General features: G+C 38.0%; 2 protein-coding genes and 1 long non-coding RNA gene across 17 annotated transcripts in view; 1 reads left to right on the top strand and 2 right to left on the bottom strand.

Moving 5' to 3' along the window:
* Positions 1 to 225: 225 nt before the first annotated feature.
* On the bottom strand, positions 226 to 8,305 carry LOC144042699 (insulin-like growth factor-binding protein 1). Its single transcript, XM_077555588.1, has 5 exons — positions 8,160 to 8,305; positions 4,173 to 8,006; positions 3,971 to 4,101; positions 1,035 to 1,163; positions 226 to 955 (listed from the first exon to the last, which is right to left on the bottom strand). Exons 2-5 carry the CDS (start codon positions 4,513 to 4,515, stop codon positions 830 to 832), a joined length of 729 nt encoding a protein of 242 aa, XP_077411714.1. The 5' UTR covers positions 4,516 to 8,006; positions 8,160 to 8,305; the 3' UTR covers positions 226 to 829.
* A 222-nt stretch (positions 8,306 to 8,527) lies between these two features.
* On the top strand, positions 8,528 to 14,409 carry LOC144042700 (uncharacterized). Its single transcript, XR_013290960.1, has 2 exons — positions 8,528 to 8,728; positions 12,420 to 14,409. It is a non-coding gene; the product is annotated as an uncharacterized LOC144042700 (long non-coding RNA).
* LOC144042697 (adenylate cyclase type 1-like) overlaps positions 12,559 to 25,097 on the bottom strand; it is a 68,639-nt gene continuing 56,100 nt past the window's right edge. Inside the window, exons 15-23 of one of the 15 annotated variants that reach the window (XR_013290954.1) lie at positions 24,678 to 24,839; positions 24,443 to 24,589; positions 24,256 to 24,354; positions 22,423 to 22,537; positions 22,194 to 22,318; positions 19,892 to 20,336; positions 19,769 to 19,827; positions 14,760 to 14,848; positions 14,451 to 14,505 (exon numbers count right to left, since the gene is read on the bottom strand). Coding sequence is in view for 2 of the 15 variants with exons in the window: in XM_077555585.1 (XP_077411711.1) it covers positions 19,959 to 20,336; positions 22,194 to 22,318; positions 22,423 to 22,537; positions 24,256 to 24,354; positions 24,443 to 24,589; positions 24,678 to 24,839 (1,026 nt within the window). In the remaining 13 variants the exon portion in view is untranslated. Of the gene's footprint in view, positions 12,704 to 14,450; positions 14,506 to 14,526; positions 14,857 to 15,886; positions 15,920 to 15,977; positions 20,337 to 22,193; positions 22,319 to 22,422; positions 22,538 to 24,255; positions 24,355 to 24,442; positions 24,590 to 24,677; positions 24,840 to 25,097 lie in introns of those variants that run through there. The other 14 variants (XR_013290958.1, XR_013290952.1, XR_013290949.1 and 11 more) reach the window with 14 other exon arrangements.

Consider the following 25,097-nt stretch of genomic DNA (forward strand, 5'->3'; position numbering starts at 1 on the left):
AAGTGCTATAAAATCACAATCGCTCAACATAAATTGTCAATTTTTTTCAGGGAAGAGTTGAAATTTCACAGAATAGCTGGTTACTTTTTCAGAAGTCTTGTATTCCTTTAACTAATGTTTTACAATATGATTACGTGCAGTCCAAAATGCTGAATCACACTTGCGACTATCATTTCTGATTCTATTTGAATAATAATGTGGTTTTGACAAATGACAAAAACAAGATTTTTGCACAGAACTGTATATTTACATATAGGCATAAATAACATAATATACAGTAACTGCTGCACATCAGTCCTCGATTACAAAATAATACATAATAATAAATATTAGAATAAATGCAGAATATGCTTTAAAAAAAAAAAAGCTGTGACCCTGTGGACAGAAAATAGGTAGAGGAAGGGTGGGTAACTGCAGAGGTAGACAAATGTAGAAGCTTGGATGAGCTCTGATATGTTTGTGCTTGACCAGCATACACATACTTGCGGCACGTTAAGTATCCCCCATTGAGGAAATGAAGATGCATGCAGACAATGTCAACATGTTGCATGAATGAGCGGCTGTGTCGATGTGAATTAATTGAAAAAAAAAAAAAAGAAGGCCCTGAAATGGGGCTTGGCAGCGGTCGCAGTGCTGTGGTTTGTGAGGAATGGAGTTATTTAGTCAGAAATACAAATGTATACAGTGTTGCCCTATTTACAATTGAAGACAGCCGGGGAGGGAAAACGGTTTACAAAATGACTTGTCATGAATAAATAAAATAATTTACAATTGGTCTTCATGAAGAGGGGAAGGTGTCCTCATGAGTGTTTGTGGATCATTTCCTGCTTCAGTGAGTGACTTCCTGGTGGCACTCGGAGTCGCCGGGGATGTCGCCGGCTCCGGGGAGGATCTTGCCGTTCCAGGCCGACACGCACCAGCAGCGACCGGGTAGGCCCACCAGAGATGACTCGCACTTAAGGACACAGGGGAGATGGTGAAGGGAGGTGACAAGCGATGGCGGGGTCATCTCAGCTACGCTTTCTGATTCTTACCTGCTTGGCCTTGTAGAAGCCGTGCTTGTCGCAGTTGGGGAGGTAGAAGGTGGTCAACTTCTCGCCGAGGGTCTGCTGGGAGCTGGCGATGGCGTCCAGGGCGGCGTCAAGCTCAATGTGACAAGGACCCTAAAGTGGGAGGACAAAAAAACATCAACTGCTAGTTGCGGCTGTTGTCATATTTGTTGCTGTAAAATGGAGATTAAGCCAATGGCAAAACGAATGAAGGCTCACTTTTTTAAAAGGAGGTGTGGGAAACTTTTTGCCTCTAGCCTTACGAGGACCAAATGTATGACATAATGTGGTGATCATGCAATATTATGTTTGACAGTCAAATGTTTATTATTGAGGGAATAAAATTAGTAGGAATGTTCAATACCACTGTTTTTTTTCAGACCGATGCCAGTATGATAGCACCACCAGTACTTTTGATCCATAAAAAGTACTTAAAAAAAAAAATCCATACATCTTGCTAACTGCTTATCCTCACAAGGGTCAAAAGAACCATGTATCAAAATATTGCATTTTTCCTCAAAATTGTCTGAAATCAATGGCAATTTTCTTTTCATTTTTCTCCTATTTGTTCATAAAATATTAAAATATCTTTAAAATAGAAAAATAAAATGAATTTTAATAAAATTAAGTTTATAATCCAGTGGCCAGGAAAAAACATTCCAGTCAAAATATGTGGTTGTGCATTTGAACTAATTCACTGCCATTGACAGCTATGGACGTCAAAAATTAATTTGAACTATTTCTACTAGCTTAACTTTTTTTTCACTTTTGTTAACAAGAGCATGTAAATCTAGAAAAAAAATATTGTACATTTAGAACAAATATAAAAAAATATATAAATCGTGAGTTAACTATTGAAGTCATACAATTAAATTTGTAATCGCCTGACACGATTTAAAAAAGAAAAGATTATTAAAAATTAGGGGCGTCAGACGTCTGTTCTAAATGTACAATTAAAAAAATTCTTGGTTTTCATACTCTTGTTAACAGAAGTGGAAAAAAATGTTAAACTAATAGAAATTGTTCAAATTAATTTTTTACGTCTATAGCCGTCAATGGCAGTGAATGAGTTAACAAGCATCTGCCACTAGAGCGCGGCCGATACAGATACCTAGAAAGAAGGCCAGGTATCGGCCCGATACCAACACATACATCAGTAATCATCTATCATTTAAAAAAAATTTATATATATATATATATATATATATATATATATATATATATATATATATATATATATATATATATATATATACACACTAATTTAGATCTCGAAATTGAATTTTCCATTAATGTAATACAATTACTTAATTAATTTAAATTTGTTGTATTATTTTACATTTCCTATTAAATAAGTATAAATTATTTTGTAGTGTAATTTTAATCGCTAAATCAATTTTCCACTGTAAAATTAGCTTTTTATTATTTTCATACAAATTTGAATCAGACCAATACATTTTTTTATTGAGGAATTGAAAATGATAATTTTAGATTTTTTATACTCAATCGCTAAATTGAATTTTCCTTTCAGAAATGATCATTTGTAAACATTTTTTCTTTTAACAATGTAGAGTTATTTAATTGCTAAATGTAATTCTTTTGAAAGATTGAAATAAATTATCCCTCGAGGAACTAAAATAAGTGTAATAAATAAGGCTGGTGTCGGGATCGGGCCGATACCCGGCCTTATTTCAAGGTATCGGTACTCGCGTGTTGGCCACCCGCTTATGGCCAAATTTGAAGAATAGAAGAGCAGAATATTTCCTTTAAATTCGAGCAATTTTAAAGAAAATATTGGGATATACAAGTATTTATTTAAAGGGATACTTGACTCATTGAGCCATTTCCAGCAGTAAAAAGTTTGTATTTTGTCCAGAATGAATTATTTTTTGTATTTTGATAGGTCATTACCTACTTCTTCAGCACAGGTGATGCCATCTTCAGTCGACAGCAAGTGGAAAAAATCGTTTTTAAAGGCATTAATTCTTCGTGAAAAATAATGAAGTTATCAAGTTCAATCTGGACAAAATATTAACTTTTTACTTCTGAAAATGGCTCAATGAGTTAAGTATCCCTTTAAAAAATATCTGGCCCTTTTGAGGAGAAATTATATCAAAAGTACTAATGTATCAGTACTTGGTATCGGTATTAGGGCTGGGAATCTTTGAATGTCTCACGATTTGATTCAATTCCGAATTTTGGGTCTACGATTGGATTCAGAATCAATATTCGATTAAGAACAATTTTTGATTCAAAATTATTTGATTGACAATGATTTTTGCTTCAATCTAAGGATGTGCAAGGAATCGTAATGATCTACTCCAGTCTGACTCGCTAATGCTAATTAGCGCGCTACTCGCGGCACTTTCATCATTCAAAAGAACGGCCCCACACAACTTTCATTGGAATAATTTGACTTTTTCCTTCTAGTCTCTAATGTGGCTACAACTTAACAGTGTATTAGACCTCATGGAACCACACTGTCCCTCAGTGGCCAAACCGGGTACAACATGAACAGCGCTCCAAATAAAGGCACACACAGACAAAGGCAAGATAGTATAAAATTATTTAAATAAAATCAATTTTGGGACATTTAAAATAGATTCTGAATCGTACTAAATGAGAATCGCGATTCTTATGAGAATCGATTTTTTGGCACACCCCTAATCGGTATCTACTCAAAGTTAAGTGGTATCGAACATCCCTAATAATAAATGCTTGTAAAGCAAGTCAACAAATTACTTCATAGAATTTTCAGTTATTGATTCCAATGAGAACTTAAAAAATTTTTAGCTGCTAGGATTAATATTGCATTGAGGAAATAAAATCACTACATTATTAAAAAATAAATAAATTTGAATTCTTCAATGAGGTACTATATATAAATATATCATTTTATTATAATTGTTTTTTCTTCTCACCTGCTGCACCAGTTTGTTTCGGATGGCGTTCACTTTGGCCTTGATGCTCTCCTGGGCGTCTGTGGCGTCTTGATTGGGCAAGCCCAGCATGTCCTGCAGGGAGCTGTGGTCCAGTTCCCCCTCAGCATCCTCTGAACAATCAACACTTCGATGAGCGTTCACGTCTTTGAGAGTGAAAAGCAACAAACGCGACTAACACTACCTTGGGCTTCGGTGCAGACCCCCTGGCCCCGAGTGAGGGCATGAAGCGGCCTGGCCTCGCCGGGCCTGGGCATGCAGCGTAGGCCGCGTGCGCAGTGGGCCGTGTGGACCCCGCAGTCGCTCCCCCTTTCCAGGGCGCAGGCCATGCAGCAGCCGCAGCCGGGCTCCCTCAGCACCTGCCCGCAGCCGCTGGGGACGACGGGGCACTCGCTCAGCTTCTCCTGGGTGCAGGGGGCGCATCGAATTGGCTCGGGGCCCACCACCGGGGACGCCCTCGCCGCCGCCGCCACCGCGGCCAAAACCACGGCCGTCAGCAGCATCTTCTTCTCGTGTAATCCGCACATCTTTGCACTTTTCCTGCCGCCGTCTCCTCACGCGGCCGTATTTATGCTCTGGCGAGCGTTAATCATTGACACGCCGCCGACAGATATAAAATATTTGTGACATAGATGCGGTAAACAGAAGGTTGACCCCGCTTGACGTACGTGGTTGAAGGTTCACAGGGTCTGCGGTCAATATTGACTTTGGAAGGCGGTGATTGGACATCAAAACAAGCTGGGTCGGAGGGAAGGGGGGGCGGGCGTTTTACTGAAGAGGTTAGGAAAACATTCGTGGCTTTAAGATGTCTCAATGGAGGAGGGAATAACATGTTTGGTTTTGCGTGCTGTTTTGACACCAAGTCGTTTTGTTCCAGTAGCCTCTTTGGTGAAGGTTCATCTTATCAGGAAAGGGGAGATAAACAAGGCCATGAGACACCAACACACCCACGCGGCCCCCTTTTATTGCATAACACTACCAGAGTCATAACATGTTTGTGTGAAGACAACTGACCATAATTGGTCGTTTCCTTCCGTGTAGTATTGGTGGAAAGTGAGCTTCACTTTAGATGTAGTTACACTCTTCTATCCATAAGCATTACAATACAAAAAAAAATAGATGATATACGTAGCATTTACTTTGACCTGCCCCAAGTCCTCCCAAGTGGGCGAGCTAGGTTTGGGGCATGTAAAGTGGTGACACAGGGCCCACTGACCCAATGAATCTCAGCTAACCCGATTTGCAAAACGTATCAAGATAACCTCTTGCCAATTGCTTTGTCTAATGTTAAATATTAGGGTTGTCAAAATCAATGCATTATATTTTGAGTTAATTTAAAGTCATTTTAATTATTAATATTAAAAATTCCAGTCGCAACGCAGCAGACATGTCCACGTCAACATTTTGCAGTAATAAATGGAATAATAATGCATAGATTTGTGGAGACTGAGATCAAGTTGTATTTGACAATTTTCAAAATGTGCAGAATTTCACAAGTTACTACAAGTAAAAGATTAAATAGCTCTTATTATGAAAAGAAAAATGCACTGAGCTGTCACAAACGTCTTATAAATGCAATTATGCCATCTAGTGGCAGAAAAATGACCTAAACACAAATCAGTATCACACTGACTTTTTACAGTACAGTTGTAACGCGGGGTTCACTTTTCGCTGTCTCGCTGTTCGGCGGATTTTTTTTAGTGAGTCAAGGCACATATTGTACATTAGGATAATATCAAGGCACATAACCAAACAAAAAACAAAATGCTTATACTGTACCATATACTGAAATAATTTTCTCATCTAACAGACTCATTAATTTATTTTGTGTAAAATCTGGGCTTGTTTATTTGAACAAAGTTGTTCTGAGCAAGCCGACGTAGAAACAACGTCGTTTCTACGTAATGGCCATTTGTAGAAAAGACGTCACATTTGGGTGCAGATTGCAATATCAGATTATGTAATTTCCTCAACATCATTTCAACGTAGATTAATGACATATATGAAACGTCTGTGCAAAGTTGAAATCGGGTTCAAAACAGGTCGTGTTTAGGCCTTTATTCGTCATTAAAAATGACTGAAATAATGGTGTGAAATCATGCATGAAAATGCTCATAAAAGAAATAAAAATATAGCGTACCAATCCAGTTTGATACAATAGGTTTATCATTTTAAAGCCATATGTGCTCTTTGCCACGTGCCCATCGGATGGTTCGGTGCGGATGAATGGCACCGTGCCCTCCACTTCTTTGCCCTCCACCTCCCACATTGCTTTAGCATATAATCGGAAAAGGAGAACACGTGACGAAAGTATCTTGAAACATGTAAACAGTGGCAACGAACACCGGCAGTGGCGTCGGTGCGTGGCTAGATATTGACCTTTTGCACCTGACGTCACAGCCCTCATGGGAACGCCCCCTCCGGGACGCTGGACGGCAAAAGAGCCACTTGCCTGAAATGTAACCATTGAGTCTCGTACAGCGTAAAGTCCTTTATCTAATCGATTACCTTATAAAATGGTCAAATCTTGCTGTGCGGCCTGCAAAGGAGTAAACCAAATGCTGCTTTTTATCACATACCTACTAATGAAGATAAAAGACGTCGATGGATAGCAGCAATCAACAGAAAGGACTGGCAGCCCAAAAAGTATTCACGGATTTGCGGCGATCATTTTTGCGAGGTTAGTAGATAAATGTTCATAAATTTTACCAGTAAACGTACACTGTAACAAAGATTGTAACAGAGGTGTCGAATTGCGTGTTTCAAATCACATTAACGAGCCAGATAGTTAGCGTCCTCTCCAACTGCACGAACACACAGCTTAGTTTTAAAATGTACCTTCTTCAAAACTATTAAGTGCATTTGACTGTTTAATAATGGGGGATTTCGTCTGCGTGGAGTTTGCCGCTACGATAGTCATTTGTACCATGCTAGTAAACATAGTAACATAACATCATCACAGTGTTTCAATATAGAACGGACTGTGTAAAAATAAGTCAGTTAGCATGATAAACAAGTTTTACCTTTGCATTACGAGTTATATTGTCCCCCGGCGTGAGCGTAGCATCTCGTCCCAGAGACCCAGCCGGCGACAAGCTTTTGAATCAGCCCCAGTGTGAGGAGAAGAGACAGCATTGACTACATAATGACACAGGTCGTGCGCTGTGAATTCCGGCAAAGCCGGCGATTTGATTAACTTGGTAAAAACTGCAGGCAACAGATGGTAAAGGGCTGTTTTCAAACTAGCGATCTCCAACTTAAGTAAATAACGCGCTCTATGAGTCCTGACAAAATGTGCAACTTCGACTGACAGGCGAACTTCGGTTGAAGTAGTAGATTTCATGGCTCTATGGGCAATAATAACTTCTCATTTGTAAAATAGCAGTCGCTAAGTCACTAAGTCGGTCCGGGTCACGTCCACTTCCATTCAACAATCATTTCCTTCCGCCCTCCGTCATAGGGCAGTCACGTGATCACGTGACGTTGGTGCAAATTGTCATAAGCTCCTAGTACCTAGCATAACACCCAGCTGAAACGTGTACCATTTTTCAGCCGCATGACAAAAAAAAATAAAAAATGGGAGCTTAGCAGGTCCTCCTGCCATTGATAATGCTATTGACAGATCACAATACAGCATTGAAACGAAAAGTATAAATGTGGCTTAAAAATATAAAAGGGGCATCTTAACTTACCTTGAGCAGATCAGCAGGACCACTTCCTGAATGCAAATATGGGCTAGCCTAGAGAGGTGGAGCCTATATAGACACACCAAATGCAGGATGGAACGAATTTCCACATATGCGTCGAAACGTAAACTTTCGAGCCCAAAAAAATAATAAAATACAAATTCGTATACATTTTTTATTAAAGTGAATATGGGACATCATATCAACGTCCATATTAAGACCATGGTTAGACGTCACATGTCAACCTATGTTGGCGGCCGACGCGATACGCACATGATCTGGAGGTTCATTGGACGTCGGATGTTTAGTGGGCAGGTTAACTCTGACTTTGTCTACAGGGGGAAAAATAATATTAAAAGAACACACCACTAATAACTAATTTTCCAGCATTGGATTGGGCGTTGTGTATAAAGAAAAGAAAAAGTACAAATATCTCTGGTATCTTATTCACTGAATTTTCTTTTAAACCGAAAATAAAAACATACCGTGTGCAACGCCATTACCCTGGTCACGTGACTGTGATGACGTTTCCCGTGCGTAAACGACAGCTGCCGTCATTCACTGGAATGGGAGTTCGCTGATGTAATGGGCAAGAAAAAGGCCGTCTTCTATCCCAATTACTGCGCCAATTCTGATCAGAGTAAAATCCGTAGCACGTCAGGTTTCGTGTCATTCCGTGTGGGGATGGGGCGGTGGCCTCTGCTAAAGTGCGCTTAGCACACGACATGTTGCTGCCTGGCAGAGTAAAGGTAACCCGGATGGATACCGTCCAGTTAGGGACCGTCCACAACTTACATTTCCGGAGTGAACAATGTCAATAGTGACTTGACTGGTAATTTGAGTTTCTGTAACATGCAATTTGTAGACGGTCCCCAACTCCGACTTGCTATGAGCCGGCCGGCTGAATGAGTTGTTATCAACCACTTTCATCCCCACTTTTGGCTGGATACAAATTTTTGGCGAGTCCTCCGTGGCTGTACTCCTTTTGAAGTGCTTCTTTGCTATAGGGCGGAATTCCACCTTTGATGTCCACCGTGGGACGCAATAATTCCTGGTGAGTGTCTTTGTTGTCATTAGCGGCCATGTCTTATATGCGTGTTTTACGCACGCGACACGTCACGATGATCACGTGACTGTTCAAAATGGCCGATACTGTACTTAATGCAAAAAATATTCACAAAAAGTGCTATAAAATCATAATCGCTCAACATAAATTGACTTTTTTTTTTTTCAGGGAAGAGTTTAAATGAACCATTTTACAGAATAGCTGGTTAGTTTTTTATAAGTCTTGTATTCCTTTAAAATCCCTAAATTACATTTTTAAGAGTTGATTTGAAAAATTTCAAACGTAAATGTTGTCCAGATTAGGTGTTATTTGATAGTTGATGAATCAGTGTTAGATTAACGCCACCTGTGCATCTGCACTTCTCCATTTTAAGAGAGACAAGTCAGTGCCATTTTCCTCCGCCTTTCCTCCTTGCTTATCAATGGGAAACATTCAAACAAAAGTTGTACTTGTTTGCACTAGAATGATGCATTTCCACTGTTTGGAATAGCTAATTTTGAAGTTATTTACAAAAGATTTTTGAGCACTGTTGTCATGCAGTAGGTAGCGCCGCTGACTTTAGGATTTACGGTACTGGGGATCAAATCCCAGTCACTGACTGAGAGAAAACAAATGTATCTGAGAAGATTTGCTTGTCTAATCTTGTAATGTTAATTTAACACTGCATTGTGAATTATACAAGTAAATAAACAAATACCATCTCCCAGTGTTGAATATTTAACTATTTTAACAGTGTTGATTTAACAGTGGAGATTGTGGAGCCATATAAATTCTGAAAAAGTGTTAAAATCCACTCTACAGGAGTCACTTTTTGCTGATGGAACAGGCGGCGCCAGATGATATGAGCAGGGTATTTCAAATCAAAACGATCTGAATCAGAATGATGCGCAAAGGCCCATGTCCGAAAGAAAAAAAAAGTATACAACACAAAACGCAACGCACGGGACAAACATCAAGACAGTATAAAATAATTGAAATAAAACCGATTTTGGGACATTTAAAATCGATTCTGAATTGTACTAAATGAGAATCACGATTCTTATCAGAATCGATTTTTTTTGACACACCCCTATTCAACATACTCTTGCACATGTATAACAGTTAAGAAGGTGAGCGTGTTAACTTGCATCCCTTTTAAAGGTTTTATCACGGCAACAATTGCACCCAGGAAACTGAATAATTCTACTCGCATTATTTGCATTTGGAAGTTGGAAAACAAATCTACTTGACTAGCATAGGCATTGCACTTTAATCAGATAAGATTTGACACGTTTTGTTCTTACAATAATCAGGTTGAATTTCAGCATTCCAACCATTCTGATGACAGTGAAGCCCAGATGAATCGATGACTCTGGAGGATGAATTTGAGTGATTATCTTGTAGGGTGTGTTAATGTTCAATATTCATATATGCAAATCAGGAAGCACGTTGTAAGAATCAGTTAAGATATCATCCGTGTGTGTGTGTGTTCCGCTGTATTATTTGACGCCAGTGTTTAGATTGTTAGAATACTATCTTTGTCTTCCGCGTGTTCGTTGTTGTTCGGGTAGAGAGAATGTTGATTTTCTGAATACAGACTGGAGATCGGTGAACAGGTCCTTCGAAGGATTTATTTTACAGAATATTCCGGACACAAGCAAGTTTACAGACAAATAGCTGCAGTCCTCTCGCAAGTGTGTAGTTACAGCGGACTCACAGCATTCTTATACTATCTTGAAAGCAGTATCCCATAAAACCCCCAAATCCTCAGGAACCCCCCCTTCCCCGCGCTTTCAGCCCTCAGCTAAGACAGACATCATTCAATACACATTGACAAATGGCCCTTTGATGTGGAAATATAGTAGGTCTCAGACCTGACGTCACCTAGCATAAGATAAGACTTACAAAGAAATCATACTAACACATTGACTTGAACCACAGACAAATGGTCTATTGTTGTGGAAATAGAGGAGGGCCTTCAGACATGATGACATGAGCAGAAATTGCGACAGCACTTACAAAGACACATCCACAGATAAAAGTTCTACTGAGGAAATAAGTAAATTAAAACAGTTATGACTAAACTAAAACAGTTATAACTAAATCGGGCAGAAGACTCTCAACAAGATCAATCAACATTGAAGTGAATTCATTCATTCAGATGGTTATTGAGAAGAAAAAAAAAAAGAAACACTTGCTCGTGGCTGCCATTTATTTAATCAGCAGTTGATGTGTTGTCGCCTCCTCGATGTTGATCATCACGTTCACCAGCCACTGGGGGAACTGCTCGTACTGCAACAGGTATAGACAATAATAGTTACCAAAAAAATACATAAATATAGTTATGAGACTGATGAATTCTCCATAATCTTATACTTATGTGAGAGGTAAAATTTCCTGTAAAGATAATGTATATAATTTTTTTATTATATAAAGGAGATATGAGAATATATTGTTGCGGGCATCTTTACAATACACATATTGATACAGAGGTATCAGAATCATTATGGCTCATTCATTCATTCATAAATTCTGCAACTCTGATATGGAGGGCTAAAAATGCCAAGATAAAATAAATAAATACGGTAAATAAATGTGGAAAATATATAAATAATTCAAAAATAATTAAAATAATTACATAAAAATTATATAAATGGAAATAAAAACTACACACACAGTTATAAATACAAAAATAAAAACAGATTAAAAAATATAAATGTAAACATAATAGAAGTAATAAAATCTCACTTATTTGTTTTGACTTTTATTTTATTATTAATTAATTCATTTATTTTTTCACCTGTGTAAATAGAGAATATATTTTTCTTGTTTTTATTTCCATTTCTATAATTTTTGGGGTATTTATATTTTAAATTATATTTGTTCTATCCATTTTTATTTTCAATGTTTTTATTTGTTTATTTATATTGGCAGTTCATGATCTATCATCATGATCTACTCCAGTCTGACTTGCTAATGCTAATTAGCGCCCTACTCGCGGCACTTTTATCACTCAAAAGAACGGCTATTCATACAAAAACGCTTCTGGAATACATACAGAGAAGCATCTTAACATTACTCATCTGCATATGATCTTCCTACGCTGCAAAAAACAATAATTTTTATTGGCATAACTTGTTCATGACTTTTTCCTTCTAATCTCTATTGTGGCCACAACTTAACAGTGTATCAGACAGTGTGGAACCACACTGCCCCTAAGTGGCCAAATCGGGTACAACATGAACATCGCTCTCAATAAAGGCACACACAAACCAGGGCAAGACATTATAAAATAATTGAAATAAAACCGATTTTGGGACATTTAAAATCGATTCTGAATTGTACTAAATGAGAATCACGATTCTTATCAGAATCGATTTTTTTTGACACACCCCCTATTCAACATACTCTTGCACATGTATAACAGTTAAGAAGGTGAGCGTGTTAACTTACATCCCTTTTAAAGGTTTTATCACGGCAACAATTGCACCCAGGAAACGGAATAATTCTACTCGCATTATTTGCATTTGGAAGTTGGAAAACAAATCTACTTGACTAGCATAGGCATTGCACTTTAATCAGATAAGATTTGACATGTTTTGTTCTTACCATGTTTTGCAACGAAGATTTCTTCCTCCTCCGCTGCTTCACTAATCTTTTGCGCTCCTTCTTCACTGACCATCCGGATTGGTTCCATAAGTCAGGACGAGCAGCTATTTTACTGCTTAGCCTCCTTGGCGACTCCAACTGCGGCGAATCCACCTGCACTGATTCCAGATGGTCTTGGCGAGACGTCATATCTGATGAAGGCTCCCCGCTTGAGGAACGAGACCACCTCCCAGGCCTGAGAGCCCTCAGTGGGACGTCTTCCTCGTCACTTCCAGACGTCACACGCTCTCCACCATCTTGGTGTTCCGGTGTGCGGCTTGCTTCGGCTCCATTGTCCAACTCGGTGTCCTCCGGGATGTCAGACAGTCTTTGATCCTGGAGTTTTGAACATGAGTTGGAAATTAACTGGCAGTTTTTGTGCTCCAAGGTTTCTTATTTACATTAAAATCAGTCAACATGCAATTGTAGTACTACTCACAAAAAGGTTAGAAATTATTAGTCTTAAGTTTTGGGTGAAATTTCATGACGTACCAAAAACGCACATTGTGGAGATGCGGTAAATAACGGTTCCTAGTGAACGTCTTGAATGTCATTAGTAGGGATGTAACGATAACACAATAAATATCGTGATATCACATTATTAAAACGGCCACAATATCGTCGTCGTCATGTGACGGTATTAAAAGCAATACATCTGTTAAAAAAGTCAGGTTGATTTCCATGTGTGCAGATCTAGCACCTTCAGGCGGCTAGTTTTTTGTTGTTGTTGTGCAGTTTAATTTTCACAAGGCATGTTTTGGCCCTTCTATGTTTAAAATCCATGCTTATGGTCAATTTTTTTTTTTAATATGTAATATTTATAATATTTTTATAATGTACCACCAACCTCCCCACAATATCGTGATAATTATCGTATTGTTATGTTTGGATATTGTTACATCCCTAGTCATTAGTAGGCTGCAACAGACATACATGAAGAAGAGTTCAGCCCTTTTCACACTGCATTTAGCAGGGCGCAGCGTGCCATCATCAAACCCATTCATTGTATATGTGGTGAGGGGCAGGGACCACGGAATGGAGTGTTACGCAATCTTCTAGTGATATGGTGTTATTTGGCGGACTTGTTTAAAAATAACCCCATGATTAAATTATACTTGGATAGTTTAACTCATTCACTCGCAGCAAATTTCACTGAAGCAACCCCCTTCGCTCCCGGCTGTTTTACTAGATTCTGACTGATTTTTCAAGGCCCACAGAATAGTGTGTTCTATTGCTATAAAAACATGGAATCCAAAAGAAACATTAGAGTCTCTTTTTTTTCACCAGGAAAAAAACATATATTTGTATCTCTTTCCGTTTTGCAGCAATTAGCAATAGAATATAGCTAAGTTTCATCATTATTCATAAATCTGTTTAAAACAGTGGGGAAAAGAGTGTTGCAGCATGGCCCTGGTTGATCTCTTATACTCTGCTGCCACCTGCTGGCCGTTTTTTTCTATATATAATAAATCAAGTCCATTCATACTACCATTGCTTTAAGCGTCCGCTTCAGGTCAGATATAATTACGTTTTTGATACCATGGCAATATTTAAAATAGAACGTTTTTAGTTGTACTTTTTTCCCCCTGCTACTCATGGCTTTCTCCTTTTCCTTAAAATCAGCAAAGTCAGGACTTTATTTTGCAACAATGAGAGATGCATCTTAAAAGGTGTTGGCTAACCAGCGGCAAAATCTTTGTTTTTACTTCCTGGTCGGCTGCTATGTCTGCACTTCCAAATATGGGCATGCAGGCAATGTCGCATAGCAGTGTGACGCTTTCACACTGAGCGCAGTGTGAAAAGGACTTTACAGAAAGGCACCAAAGTGGAATTTTCATGCATCAAATATCTGTTGTGAATTAGGAACAGAACAAACATGTTGCTGGTGGCACCTCCAAAACCGTCACTAATGGATCTAAGACTGCACATAATTAACCTGTGTATCATTTTTGAGTGATTTAAAATATGAGCCTTGGCTCAATAAAGGTTGGAGAAAAACTGCTACAAAACATGTAAAAACTCACATGCAGTAGATAAAGTTCCATTGTGGGAGTTTGATGGCTCAAGCAAGAGTGCTCTGTCAAGTCTGGAGTCAAATGGCGTGCAGCTTGATGACTGATTCCGTTCAACTGGGAAGCCTAATTACAAGCAGGTGGGGACGTGATCAATTCAAGTCAAGTCTGTTCATTTCATTAGCGAAGGTGAAAAGTGAAAGGGAATTTTTTTTTTTTACAAGAGTCACCTAAATGTTTTCTTCATGTTGTGTATTCACAAGAGGAGATGAATCAAGTCGCATTGAAGTGTAAAATAATTGTGTGCTATTGATGAAAGTGGCTGGGGAAAAAAAGTGTTGAAATGAGGAGGAGGGGCTTGTTTGTGAAATTTCCTTTACCTTAGATTCCCTCTCGTTGCTTCTTGTTAAGTGTGTGTGCCTGTGCCTGTGCCTGTGCCTGCGCTTGAGTACCATCCTGAAACAAAAAGCTTTTTGCCTGTGAATTACAATGATGGTTGTTAATAACGATAGCATAACTTAATATAGGTGGATGTGCATTCATTTGGAGTTTAATTTAAAGTTCCTTTAACGCCTTTAAAGCGCGATTAATGACCGCTCTTTACTTGGACAGCCTGTTCTGGGGGAATTCTAGTTACAACGCAGCAGACACGTCAACGTCAAAATTTTGTAGTAATTAATTTAATAAAAAATGCATATTTTTGTGGAGACTGGGGTCAAGTTGTATTTTACAATTTTAAAAATGTGCAGAATTTCACAAGTTACTTCATGTTAAAGATTATGTAGCTCTTATGAAAACAAAAATGCAATGAGCTGTCACCAATGTCTTACAAATGCAATTATGCCATCTAGTGGCAGAAAGATGACCTCAATACAAATCAATATCACACTCGTTTTTTACAGTACAGTACATCTTTTTAATTTTACCTCAATTTTATGATTTATTATGAAATTACTGTATCAAAGACTCAAAGATGCAGCCATATTTTGATTTAAGTGTTTTCCCCCCCACTTTTATAGTTAAGAGTATTAAAAGTTATTGTACATTTAGAACAGAGTCAAGAGTTAACTAGTGAGGTTATGTGATTTATTAATATATATATATATATATATATATATATTGCTATAGTACATAAATATACAATAAAATGTTGTTTTTTTTTAAAGTTTTTATACTCTTGTTACCTTAAAGTGGGAAAAAATGTTAAACTAATACAGTAATTTCATAATAATTCATAAAATTGACTTAAAATTAAAAAGATGTACTGTACGGCACAAAAACGAGTGTGATATTGATTTGTGTCATATATATATATATATATATATATATACAGTATATATAAACAAAAGTCATTTTACACCTGTTTTTTTCCCAGTCACAATTAATATAAATGTATATTATATTTATTTCTGTCTGTAACTTCTTTATTATAAGACTACTGACGCAAAGCTCACCTTCACGTTCTGTTTATTGAGTCCGGCCGCAGACGAATGAAGATTGTCAGAGAGCTGCGAGATTGTTTCCTGACTATCGAGGTGCCCTTGAGCAAATCAAGAAAATTTGGGCTCCTTATTTGTGAAATGCGAACCCATAATGTCTCATTTTATACACCAATATTGTCTTTATTACAAAATATTCAATAAACCATCTTTACACTGTACAAGTTGTAACATAGTTTACAGGTGCTTGGATATTTACATAGAATAACATAAAAGAGTATGACCTGCATATCAAAGTAATGATGTGTAAAAAGGCAGGTTGCAAACACGGTGAAGCATGACATGGAATAAGGCAGAAACATGATGTACTCTATATACACAGGTGCAGATATATACTAAAGATCATAAATGATCATAAATCATAATTTACCCAAAAATGTCAAATCTTGCAGACAGTATTTTTGTGAGAAAAAAATAAAATAAATTCTGACGTTTTTTTCCCACCATGTTACAGAAAATCGGGAACAGGTGAGTTTTTTTTCCCATGCAAATTGTAAAGAAAATAACTTTGTTTACTCCATTAAATAAAATACACAAACTGGTCCGGAGAACAAGGGTGAGACGCATACAGTGGAACCTCTAAAAGTCCAAAATGGCAAAATGATCGTTTTCAACTTCAATTCTGCACCTATTTCGCTTGTTCTTTGGCTTTCTCTTCACTTGGCGTGAAGTCATGTGACGTATCGGATAAAATCTTTTGCGCTTTCCCCAGCAACACTTATTCCAAAGGAAGGAGCTTTAGTATTAGTTTTTATGACTTATTTATAAGATTGTTAAACAATAAGATGTAACTATGATGTAAATCACATTCTTGTTTGGATGTCTTATTATTAACAGGGCTAAACCTTTTTTCCACTTGTGTGACAACTTGACCTATTTTGAACCATTGTAGTTCCTATGAGGATTTAATTAAAAAAATAAAATCAAAATACCAACAAATCTAAAGCATCCTTCAACGACTTACATTTAACCCGAGAGGTTCCACAGCAAGGTAAAAAAAAAAAAAAGAGTTAAGGATTCATTTTAGAAGGGATGGGCAAGTACCGATAACAGGTATCGATATCAGGCTGATACCAGGCTTTATTTCACGGCATCAGTACTCGCGACAGCAGCCGATACCAGTATCAGCCACTCTCTTGAAATTAGAAATGAGAAGAAAAGAAAATTGCCATTCTTTAAGAAAAATGTTATATTGGCATATATAAGTCTTTCATTAAAATTATATTTTTAAGGGCGAAATACAAAAAGTACACAATAAATTCTATAGAGTAAATTTTACTCTATTTAGAGTTAATTTGACTCTACGCAGCAACATTTCAGTGTTAAAATTTCAGAGTTACATTTTTGTAATTTTTTAACATTTTCAGAGTTAACTCTTTGACTGCCAAAAACGTTAAATAACGTTTAGTAAAATCCTACGGAGGAGCGCCAAAGACGTTAAAAGACGTTCACGTTTTTTTGGGAAAGCCTTGGCCAGCTGTGCTGAAAGTATCAAGCAGATCTAGTTAGTATAATGACTATTTTTGGCCCCTAGATGGCAGCGATGACTCTCTTTGGACAAGATCGGGTAGGCGTCAGTAGAAGACGTGAGGCGGAGCTAGAGTGTTGAGGGGACAATGGCTGAGAAAGCGGTTGCAAGCAGCTCACGCTTGTTCGTTTTTTTCAAAGAAGAGAAGCATCGACCAGTGCTAAAGAGCACATTGATGACGACGATGATGATGATGGTGACTCCGAGGTTGACGCCGAAGTTGGAAGCGTTGACGCGGCGGCTATGATCACGTCATAAAGCCTCACCGGCTAGCGATGCTAACGCCGGAAAACGCGGAGCACAACCGAGCACTTCTGCTCAGGCAAACGTTCAATCGGACGACGAGTTCAATGCATATTCATCGGAGGAGTGGGTACAATCTGATCACGGAGAAGACACTGGTTATGGACCACGATGCCACCATGAATGGAGCGGATAAGATGGATCAGAACATCTCTTACCACCCGGTATAGGAACTGAAGGACATGAGGAAGCCAGACGTAACACCACCGTAACGTCACCGTATCATGATCCTGAGAGTAGACTTGATGGCAACATGGCCAAACACACAAGCACAGCAAAAAAGTGCAGCGTCTGCAATCGCAGTGAAACTAATCTGTTGTGCAAATCCTGCTGCGTCCCCTAGCACGCAGGGGAGTGTTTCAAAAAGAAAAACTGTATTTGAAACATCCACACAATTGTAAATAGTACCACGGTTGCACACATCTGTAAATAGTTTGCCAAATTGTTTTGTCAAATTGTTACACTGTTGAATGTAAATAAACATTTTGCTATCAAAAAACACTTTTTTATTGTTGGTGGTAGTGTTTTACAGAAGTAAAGCACTATTTAGGTGTTTGTGGCATCATTCATGAAACAAAAAGGTCAAATTCACTGAGTGCATGAAATAATATCGTTTCACAAAAAGCTTGATTTCTCCGTATTTTGTTTCAAAACAGAGCATTTGGGTGAAACAAACCATTTTCTATTTTTGATTACTAAAAAACGGAATAAGGTAGAAACAAACTTTTTTTTCTGATGAAAGATGAGAGTCCAATCTTTCATTTGGTAGTATGTGTGTTTCCATAGTACAAACACCAAATTTTCTGTGGACCTTGAAAGATCAGTCAAAATGCTTAAATCGGCTGGCACTGACGGCATCCCTTTTCTGAAAACGTCTGGCAGTCAAAGAGTTAATTGGTGTTATAATTAACCTAGTGTTAGATTAACTCTGCAGAGGTGTAACTAATCTTCGCCTTCGCAGCAGTTGACGAACGGCGAAAAGTAATCGCAACACTGACCAGTGTTGACTAGTGTTAAATTTCAACTCCCATCAGAGTTGTTTTAATCCCATCCCAGTGTAAAACAAAATTAACACTTTCAAAAGTGTTGTTTTAACTACATTTAGTGTGGAGCAATATTGACACTTTTATGCTGTTAAATTTAACTCAGTAGGTGTTGAATTAACATTTTGCTTTGTATTTAGAGTGGGACCAAATAGACTCCGTTTTAGGGTCATATCTACACTTGGATGAGAGTAAAATAAAGAACTGGGAAAAATAAATGTCACTCAAGGGTTGAGAAACGAACTCACGACCTTCAGCTTGGGAGACCACCTGAGCTATGCCCCTCCTACTGTTGCTTATATCCAAGAATAGACCAAAAACCAAATTTTTGGTCTCTTGGAGTTATGAAGATTCCAGCTGACACAAGCGACATAACACACAGCAGGTGCTGTTTAGCTCAGGGAGTAGATCAGCTGTCTCCCAAGCTGAAGGTAGTGAGTTTGTTCCTCAGCCATTGAGTGACTTTTATTTTTTATTTTTTTCCCCATTCTTTATTTTGCTCTCTTCCAAGTATAAATATTACTCTAAAACGGAGTCTATTTGATCCCACTCTAAAAAGAGTCAAATTTACTCTACAGAATTTATGTGGACTATTGGTATCGGTACTTAGTATCGGTTACTACTCGTAATGGTATCGGTGTGAAAAAAAAGGGTATCAAACATTTTAGCTTATCTGACGGTGTTTGAAAGTGTGTGCTTAACTGGTAGACGTCATATCGAAAATCTCATTACTTTGGTTTACTTTAAGGGTGAATCATATAACTGTCAAAACATGCACCAGTAATCATAAATGTGTCTGCAAAAATGTTACAAATGTCATTTTGCTGTCATACAACCACACACGCACTCACACATGCTTAGGCGCACCATAAGAAACACTGCGTGACAACTGTAATAATACAATGCATCCTTGGCATCATTAGAAAGACAGTGCAAAAGCAATAGCAAGATCAGTCTGTTTTTTCTTTTCAAATAAATGCACATTTATAGAATATCATCATCTGTAGAGATTTTACCTGCAAAGAAAGGTTGGTGTGTCTGAGTGTGTCCAAAGAGTGGCAAGCAGCTGATATTCCTTAAAAAAAAAAAGAAACGGCAAGTATGATTGTCTGGACTCATTTCCTGAATGAGCGTCGCACCTGCAGGAAACGTGCCGGCCTAGCGGTCTCCATCTCGGCTCCGCTGAGGTCACACTCGTGTTTGTGTCTACACCGCAGCATCGGCCGCAGCGGCCACAGCCTCAATCGCAATCTCGGTCACGTCGAGAGCCGCCCCCTCCTCCTCCTCACCCGCCGCAGGCACGCGGGAGGAGGGCAAGCACGCGGGCTGGCTGTTGGGGGAGGCGGCGGTGGCGGCCGAAGAGACGCTGCCCAGGTTGGCGGGCACGCTGGTCTTGCCGCAGGAGTGGATGCGGCGCGCCAGGCTGGCCGAGCGCACCACCGAGGAGGTGGTGGCCGTGCCCACGCCCTGCACTTTGCCCTCCAGGAAGTACGTCAGCATCTGGCCTTTGCCCTTCACGCTCACTTTGCCGCGGGACACCAGGTCGTAGTCGCAGCTCAGCAGGCGGTAGACCTCCTCCGTCACCTGGGTTCAACGTTATTGGAGTTAAGGGGAGCGAGCGGATAAAACGAAAGTATTTTCTAAAACAAAATAAACAAAAAAAATTCAGCTTTTTTTTTGTTTTTAAAGGAAAAGTCGTCCATGTTTTCATCACAATGGAACTACAACTACTTCCTGTTTACGTGTCTAAATGACACTAGCAGCTTCCAATAGCTGTCAAAACTGTGCATTGGTGAGTGCATTGCTTTGTTTACAGCTGTTGAACTGTCAACTAAGATAGCATTTAGCACAAAGTGCAATTTCTGTCGAAATTGTGTGGGGAATGCTGAAAGCTGAATACTAAGATTCGAATGCATGCGAAATGCTTATGAAGTAAATTGGAGGATAAATTATGTGAAAATGACAAATTATTAATTGTAGTTGAAAGATAAATGAATGAGCTGCAATCTGTCTAAGGTGGGATTCGAACCATCGCCTCCTGTTTACCGGTCAAAAATTTCAAAGTCTGTTCTTTTGAATATGAATGAGGAAATGTTGATATTTAACATTAAATTAAACTGTAAAGGATGTGCAATCAGATGATATATTCCCAGTAGGGATGCACGATAATGGTATTTTCAACTGATACCGAAAAACCAATAATTGAGAAAGTTCCGATGTCGAAAACCGATAAGTAAGCCGATAATTGTTTGCAAAATTAACTTGAATACAAATATACTTTCGAGTCCTACTATAAGTACAAATACATCGAAACATTGTGTAAAGCATCACAAAGCTGAATTTTATAGATATCTCTGCTTCAAAGACAACCAGTAACTCATTTTGAGTTTGCCAAAACAAAACAGTCATGTTTTAAAAATTCACCCAAAAACAATTGTTTTTAGAGCACTCAATAAATAATCCATATATTTAAAAAAAAACTAATACTAATACTAAAACTAATAAAAAATAAAAATAAACGGAACTAAGAGACATAAAAAAAAAGACTATTGAAAACTAACGAGCCTGAAAACTGAAACTCACTCAAATTAAAATCAAAAGTCAAAACAAAATTAAAAACTATTATGAAAACTCCCAAATTATTATAACACTGCCTGTGTTGCAGCAGAATATGACAAACTATAAGCTCCTTTCCAAAACAAGACAAATGCCCACTCAAAAACAAACACCTTGTCATGTCATTTTATTGAGCACGGACTTCATTATCTTTTGTCTAACCGAGCAGCTGAATTGTTTTAGCAAGAGAAAATTCATGTTTGCAAGGCATAAAGATCTGGGTAAAGGATGAATTGTTCTCAGAATAGTCCAAACAAATATATCTTATCATTAAATATGAAATACAGTCAAAATGTGTGAAGCAATCACTACGTTTTGTCATTTTAGATGATCAAACTTTATTTGTGTTTTACTATGGTGTAAATGTACAAGGAAGACCTATTTAAAGCTAAAGAGTCCGTTTGGAAAACAAATAATCAAACAAGTGGCTGCAGTGTACACTTTTTGTAACTCGATATAATGTGAGTATATCATGTATTTGTTTTTACTGCGCTCAGATGGCTTTGTGCATAAAAGACAAACGCTGACCACAATTAGCAATGTTGCATGTTAATGCTAATGTTAGCATTGTTTGACTCTTGTATGTCAAGTAAAAAAATGCAGTATCCAACTAATTCATACTTGAGCTGCATGAAAGTGACAGGTTGGGAAAAAAAATATTCATCATTAGTATGAGAAAACGTTATCGTTCTAATGAGAAATATTACCATATCACTTTAGGGGCTCCTTAGATATGTACACAAATATATTACCATTTTTTAGTAATAACTAACTACATTTCAGCTTTTGAACGAGAAGGGCAAAAAAAAAAAATGCTGACGTCACCTGTATCTTCCCTGGTACTCCCGTGCTGTCCATGCGACTGGCCACGTTGACCGTATTCCCCCAGATGTCATACTGGGGTCGCCGTGCCCCGATGACCCCCGCCACCACTGGACCAACATTGATCCCTGCGCCGGCGTGGGAACATTGAGCAAACCAAACGAAAAGCCCATGAACAACTTTTCATACTTTGATTGGTATGTTGCTGTCCGTGGGGGGTGCGCAGACGTACCCACTCTCAAGACAAATTCGTTGTAAGACTGGTAGTTGATTTCATCCAGCACGTCAAACATCTCGATGGCGTAGTCCGCGATCGTGCTCAGGTGGTCGTACATGGACTTCTTGGCCTAAAGAAGCAAACAAACAATGTCATTTGTGTGGACGGCTTGAGTCTGCTTTTTCTCACTTCGCTTTTTTATCTTTTATTTATTTTTTAAATTCTTAAATAATACAGTATAAAGATGCTAAATGTTAAATAATCATTCAAACTTATCATATTCTATCATGAATACTTGTATATGGCGCCGGTGGCAGTTCTAACAGGACCACAGCACAACCACGCAAAAAAGGCTAAATGTGGATTCTGCTACTTAAATAAATAAATAAATAAATAAATAATACAACAATGATCTCATTAAATTGAATGTTTTTGTTTTTTCTTGCATTAGTTCAAATGGCCACAGTGCCGCTCCATTTGGCGTGCGCACCTTGACTATGATGTCAATTTTCAGTCGACAGCAAGTGCCAAAATGCCCCCCCGAGATGGATAAAACTGCTGGATTTTGATGCTTAACTCATATTCCACAAACGCATTATTACTCAGAATACCATGTTTAAACTCGTTTGACAGTCAATTTAAAAAGAGTGTGGGAATAAACCACATGAAGCCTCTTTTTGAGCAAGTCAAGGCAAAAAAAGAAAAAATCTGTTGCATTTCAAGACATTATTTTAAAATTTACAGGTCATCAACTTTTATTGTCAAAAGAGCCATTTTAAGCCAAATCAACAAAAAAAAATCTGTCTGGAGCCGCAAAACATTTGTGTTAGTCTTAGTTTAATGTACTGAAGGCCCAAGAGCTCATTAAAACTGCACCACAACAACAAAATATGCAGCATCCAATACGTAGAGATTCATTTTCTACTGCCTTTTGTCTTCCGTTTTATTTATTCTTTTTTTTTTCATACTTTGTTTTTCATACATTTTTAGACTTTTCTGCCTTTGACATTTTTGGCAATTTTATGGACATTTTTAAAAAAAAAAAAACATTTCATGGCTATTTTTGACATTTCTTTCTGACTTTATTGTAATTTTGTGTAAATTCGATGGTAATTTTCGGGATTTCTCCTTTTGATTGTGGACATTTTATAGTTACTTTTTAAACGTTTTCTGTTCTACCTTTAAAAATAATAATAATAATAACATTTCTGACTTTCTGGCAATTTTGAGTACATTTTATGGTAATTTTAGGGATTTATTTTGTTTTGGGACATTTTATAGGTACCTTTTTGAATGTTTTCTTTTTTTACGAAAGCGTATTGCTGCCACACCAAGAAAAAAAAAACGAGCCATATCACATTTTAAGATGATAAATATTGTTAAATCGTGAACATTATCATTTTTTAAGCTTTTTTTTTCTTGGTGTGGCAGCAATACGCTTCAGTACTTTTCTGCCTTTTTAAAACTCATTTACTGACTTTTTGGGCAATTGCAAAGACATTTTATGGCAATTTTCTGTCTTTCTTATTTCGTTTTTGAACATTTTATGGTCACTTTTTTAACATTTTTAGGTCAGTTTTAAAACTTTTTCATCTACCTTTCATCTCTTGTTTTCTGACAACTTAAAATGTTGGACTTAAATATTTGTAATCTAAATAATTAATTATTTTGAAGAATATTTGATCTAAAATAAATAAATAAATAAAAATATTTAAAAAATAAAATAATTTCTACATTTTTTTTTAAGAGATCCATAGGGAGCCACAGGAGAAATACGAAAAAGCCACAATTGGCACCCGGATTGGTCTATAAGACATGAAGCGTAAATATCACAAACACAGGTCTCACCTTGGTCCCAATAGTTGGGACGAGGCCCACAGCTGCCATGTACGTGCTACCTATTGTCTTGATCTTCTCAATATCTCTGTAGCACTCTTTATCCATGAGCTGGAAGATGCACAGCCAAGTTTAAAGTCCACATCGTGTGACTCTCTTAATAAGATTTTTTTTTAAGTCAATAATAAAAGACGTAAACCTCATCAAAGTCTGCAATGATCTCGTTGAGCAGTCTCAAGCACTCCACTCCCATGTTGTTTCCGTCCAACTCGATGTAGAAGTCGTTGAAGTTGGGGATGGAGGCAAACAGGACGCCTACTTGTGCGTAGGATTGATAGTATAGATCCTAGTAGAAAACAAAACAAAAAACAAAGAAGAGACGTAATGAGGTGCAATTGTGACGCATTCCAACGCCACCTGTGGTGATGGTCTACCTGTTTGTGTGTCTGTGTGTCTGCCTGTCTATGAGCTGGGCTCACCATGTTCCTGGGGTTGGACAGCAGGAAGTGTTGGGCCACGTGTGCCGGCAACAGATTGAACAGGATCCGCCTGTTGTCCAGTTTGACTTTTTCCATGCCGTCCCTTTCCTCCTCCGCCTGTCACCACGCAGAGTTAGCCACACACATACATGGGCATAGCTTGAAATTCAAGAGGACATATTATGGACATTTTTTATTTATTTTATACCAAATGTTGGGTCTCTGAAGTTTTTGGCAACCCACTAAATTAGTTTCTGAAAATGCTCATTTACATATCACACACTGCACCTATAGGGCACGGTGAACGGTGCACCAGGCTGTGGAAAGATCCAGAGCCACTTTCAAGCTATAGGTGGACTACACTAAAACACTATG

The sequence above is a fragment of the Vanacampus margaritifer genome, chromosome 2 (genome assembly GCF_051991255.1).
Source record: "Vanacampus margaritifer isolate UIUO_Vmar chromosome 2, RoL_Vmar_1.0, whole genome shotgun sequence".
Classification (NCBI taxonomy): Eukaryota; Metazoa; Chordata; class Actinopteri; order Syngnathiformes; family Syngnathidae; genus Vanacampus; species Vanacampus margaritifer.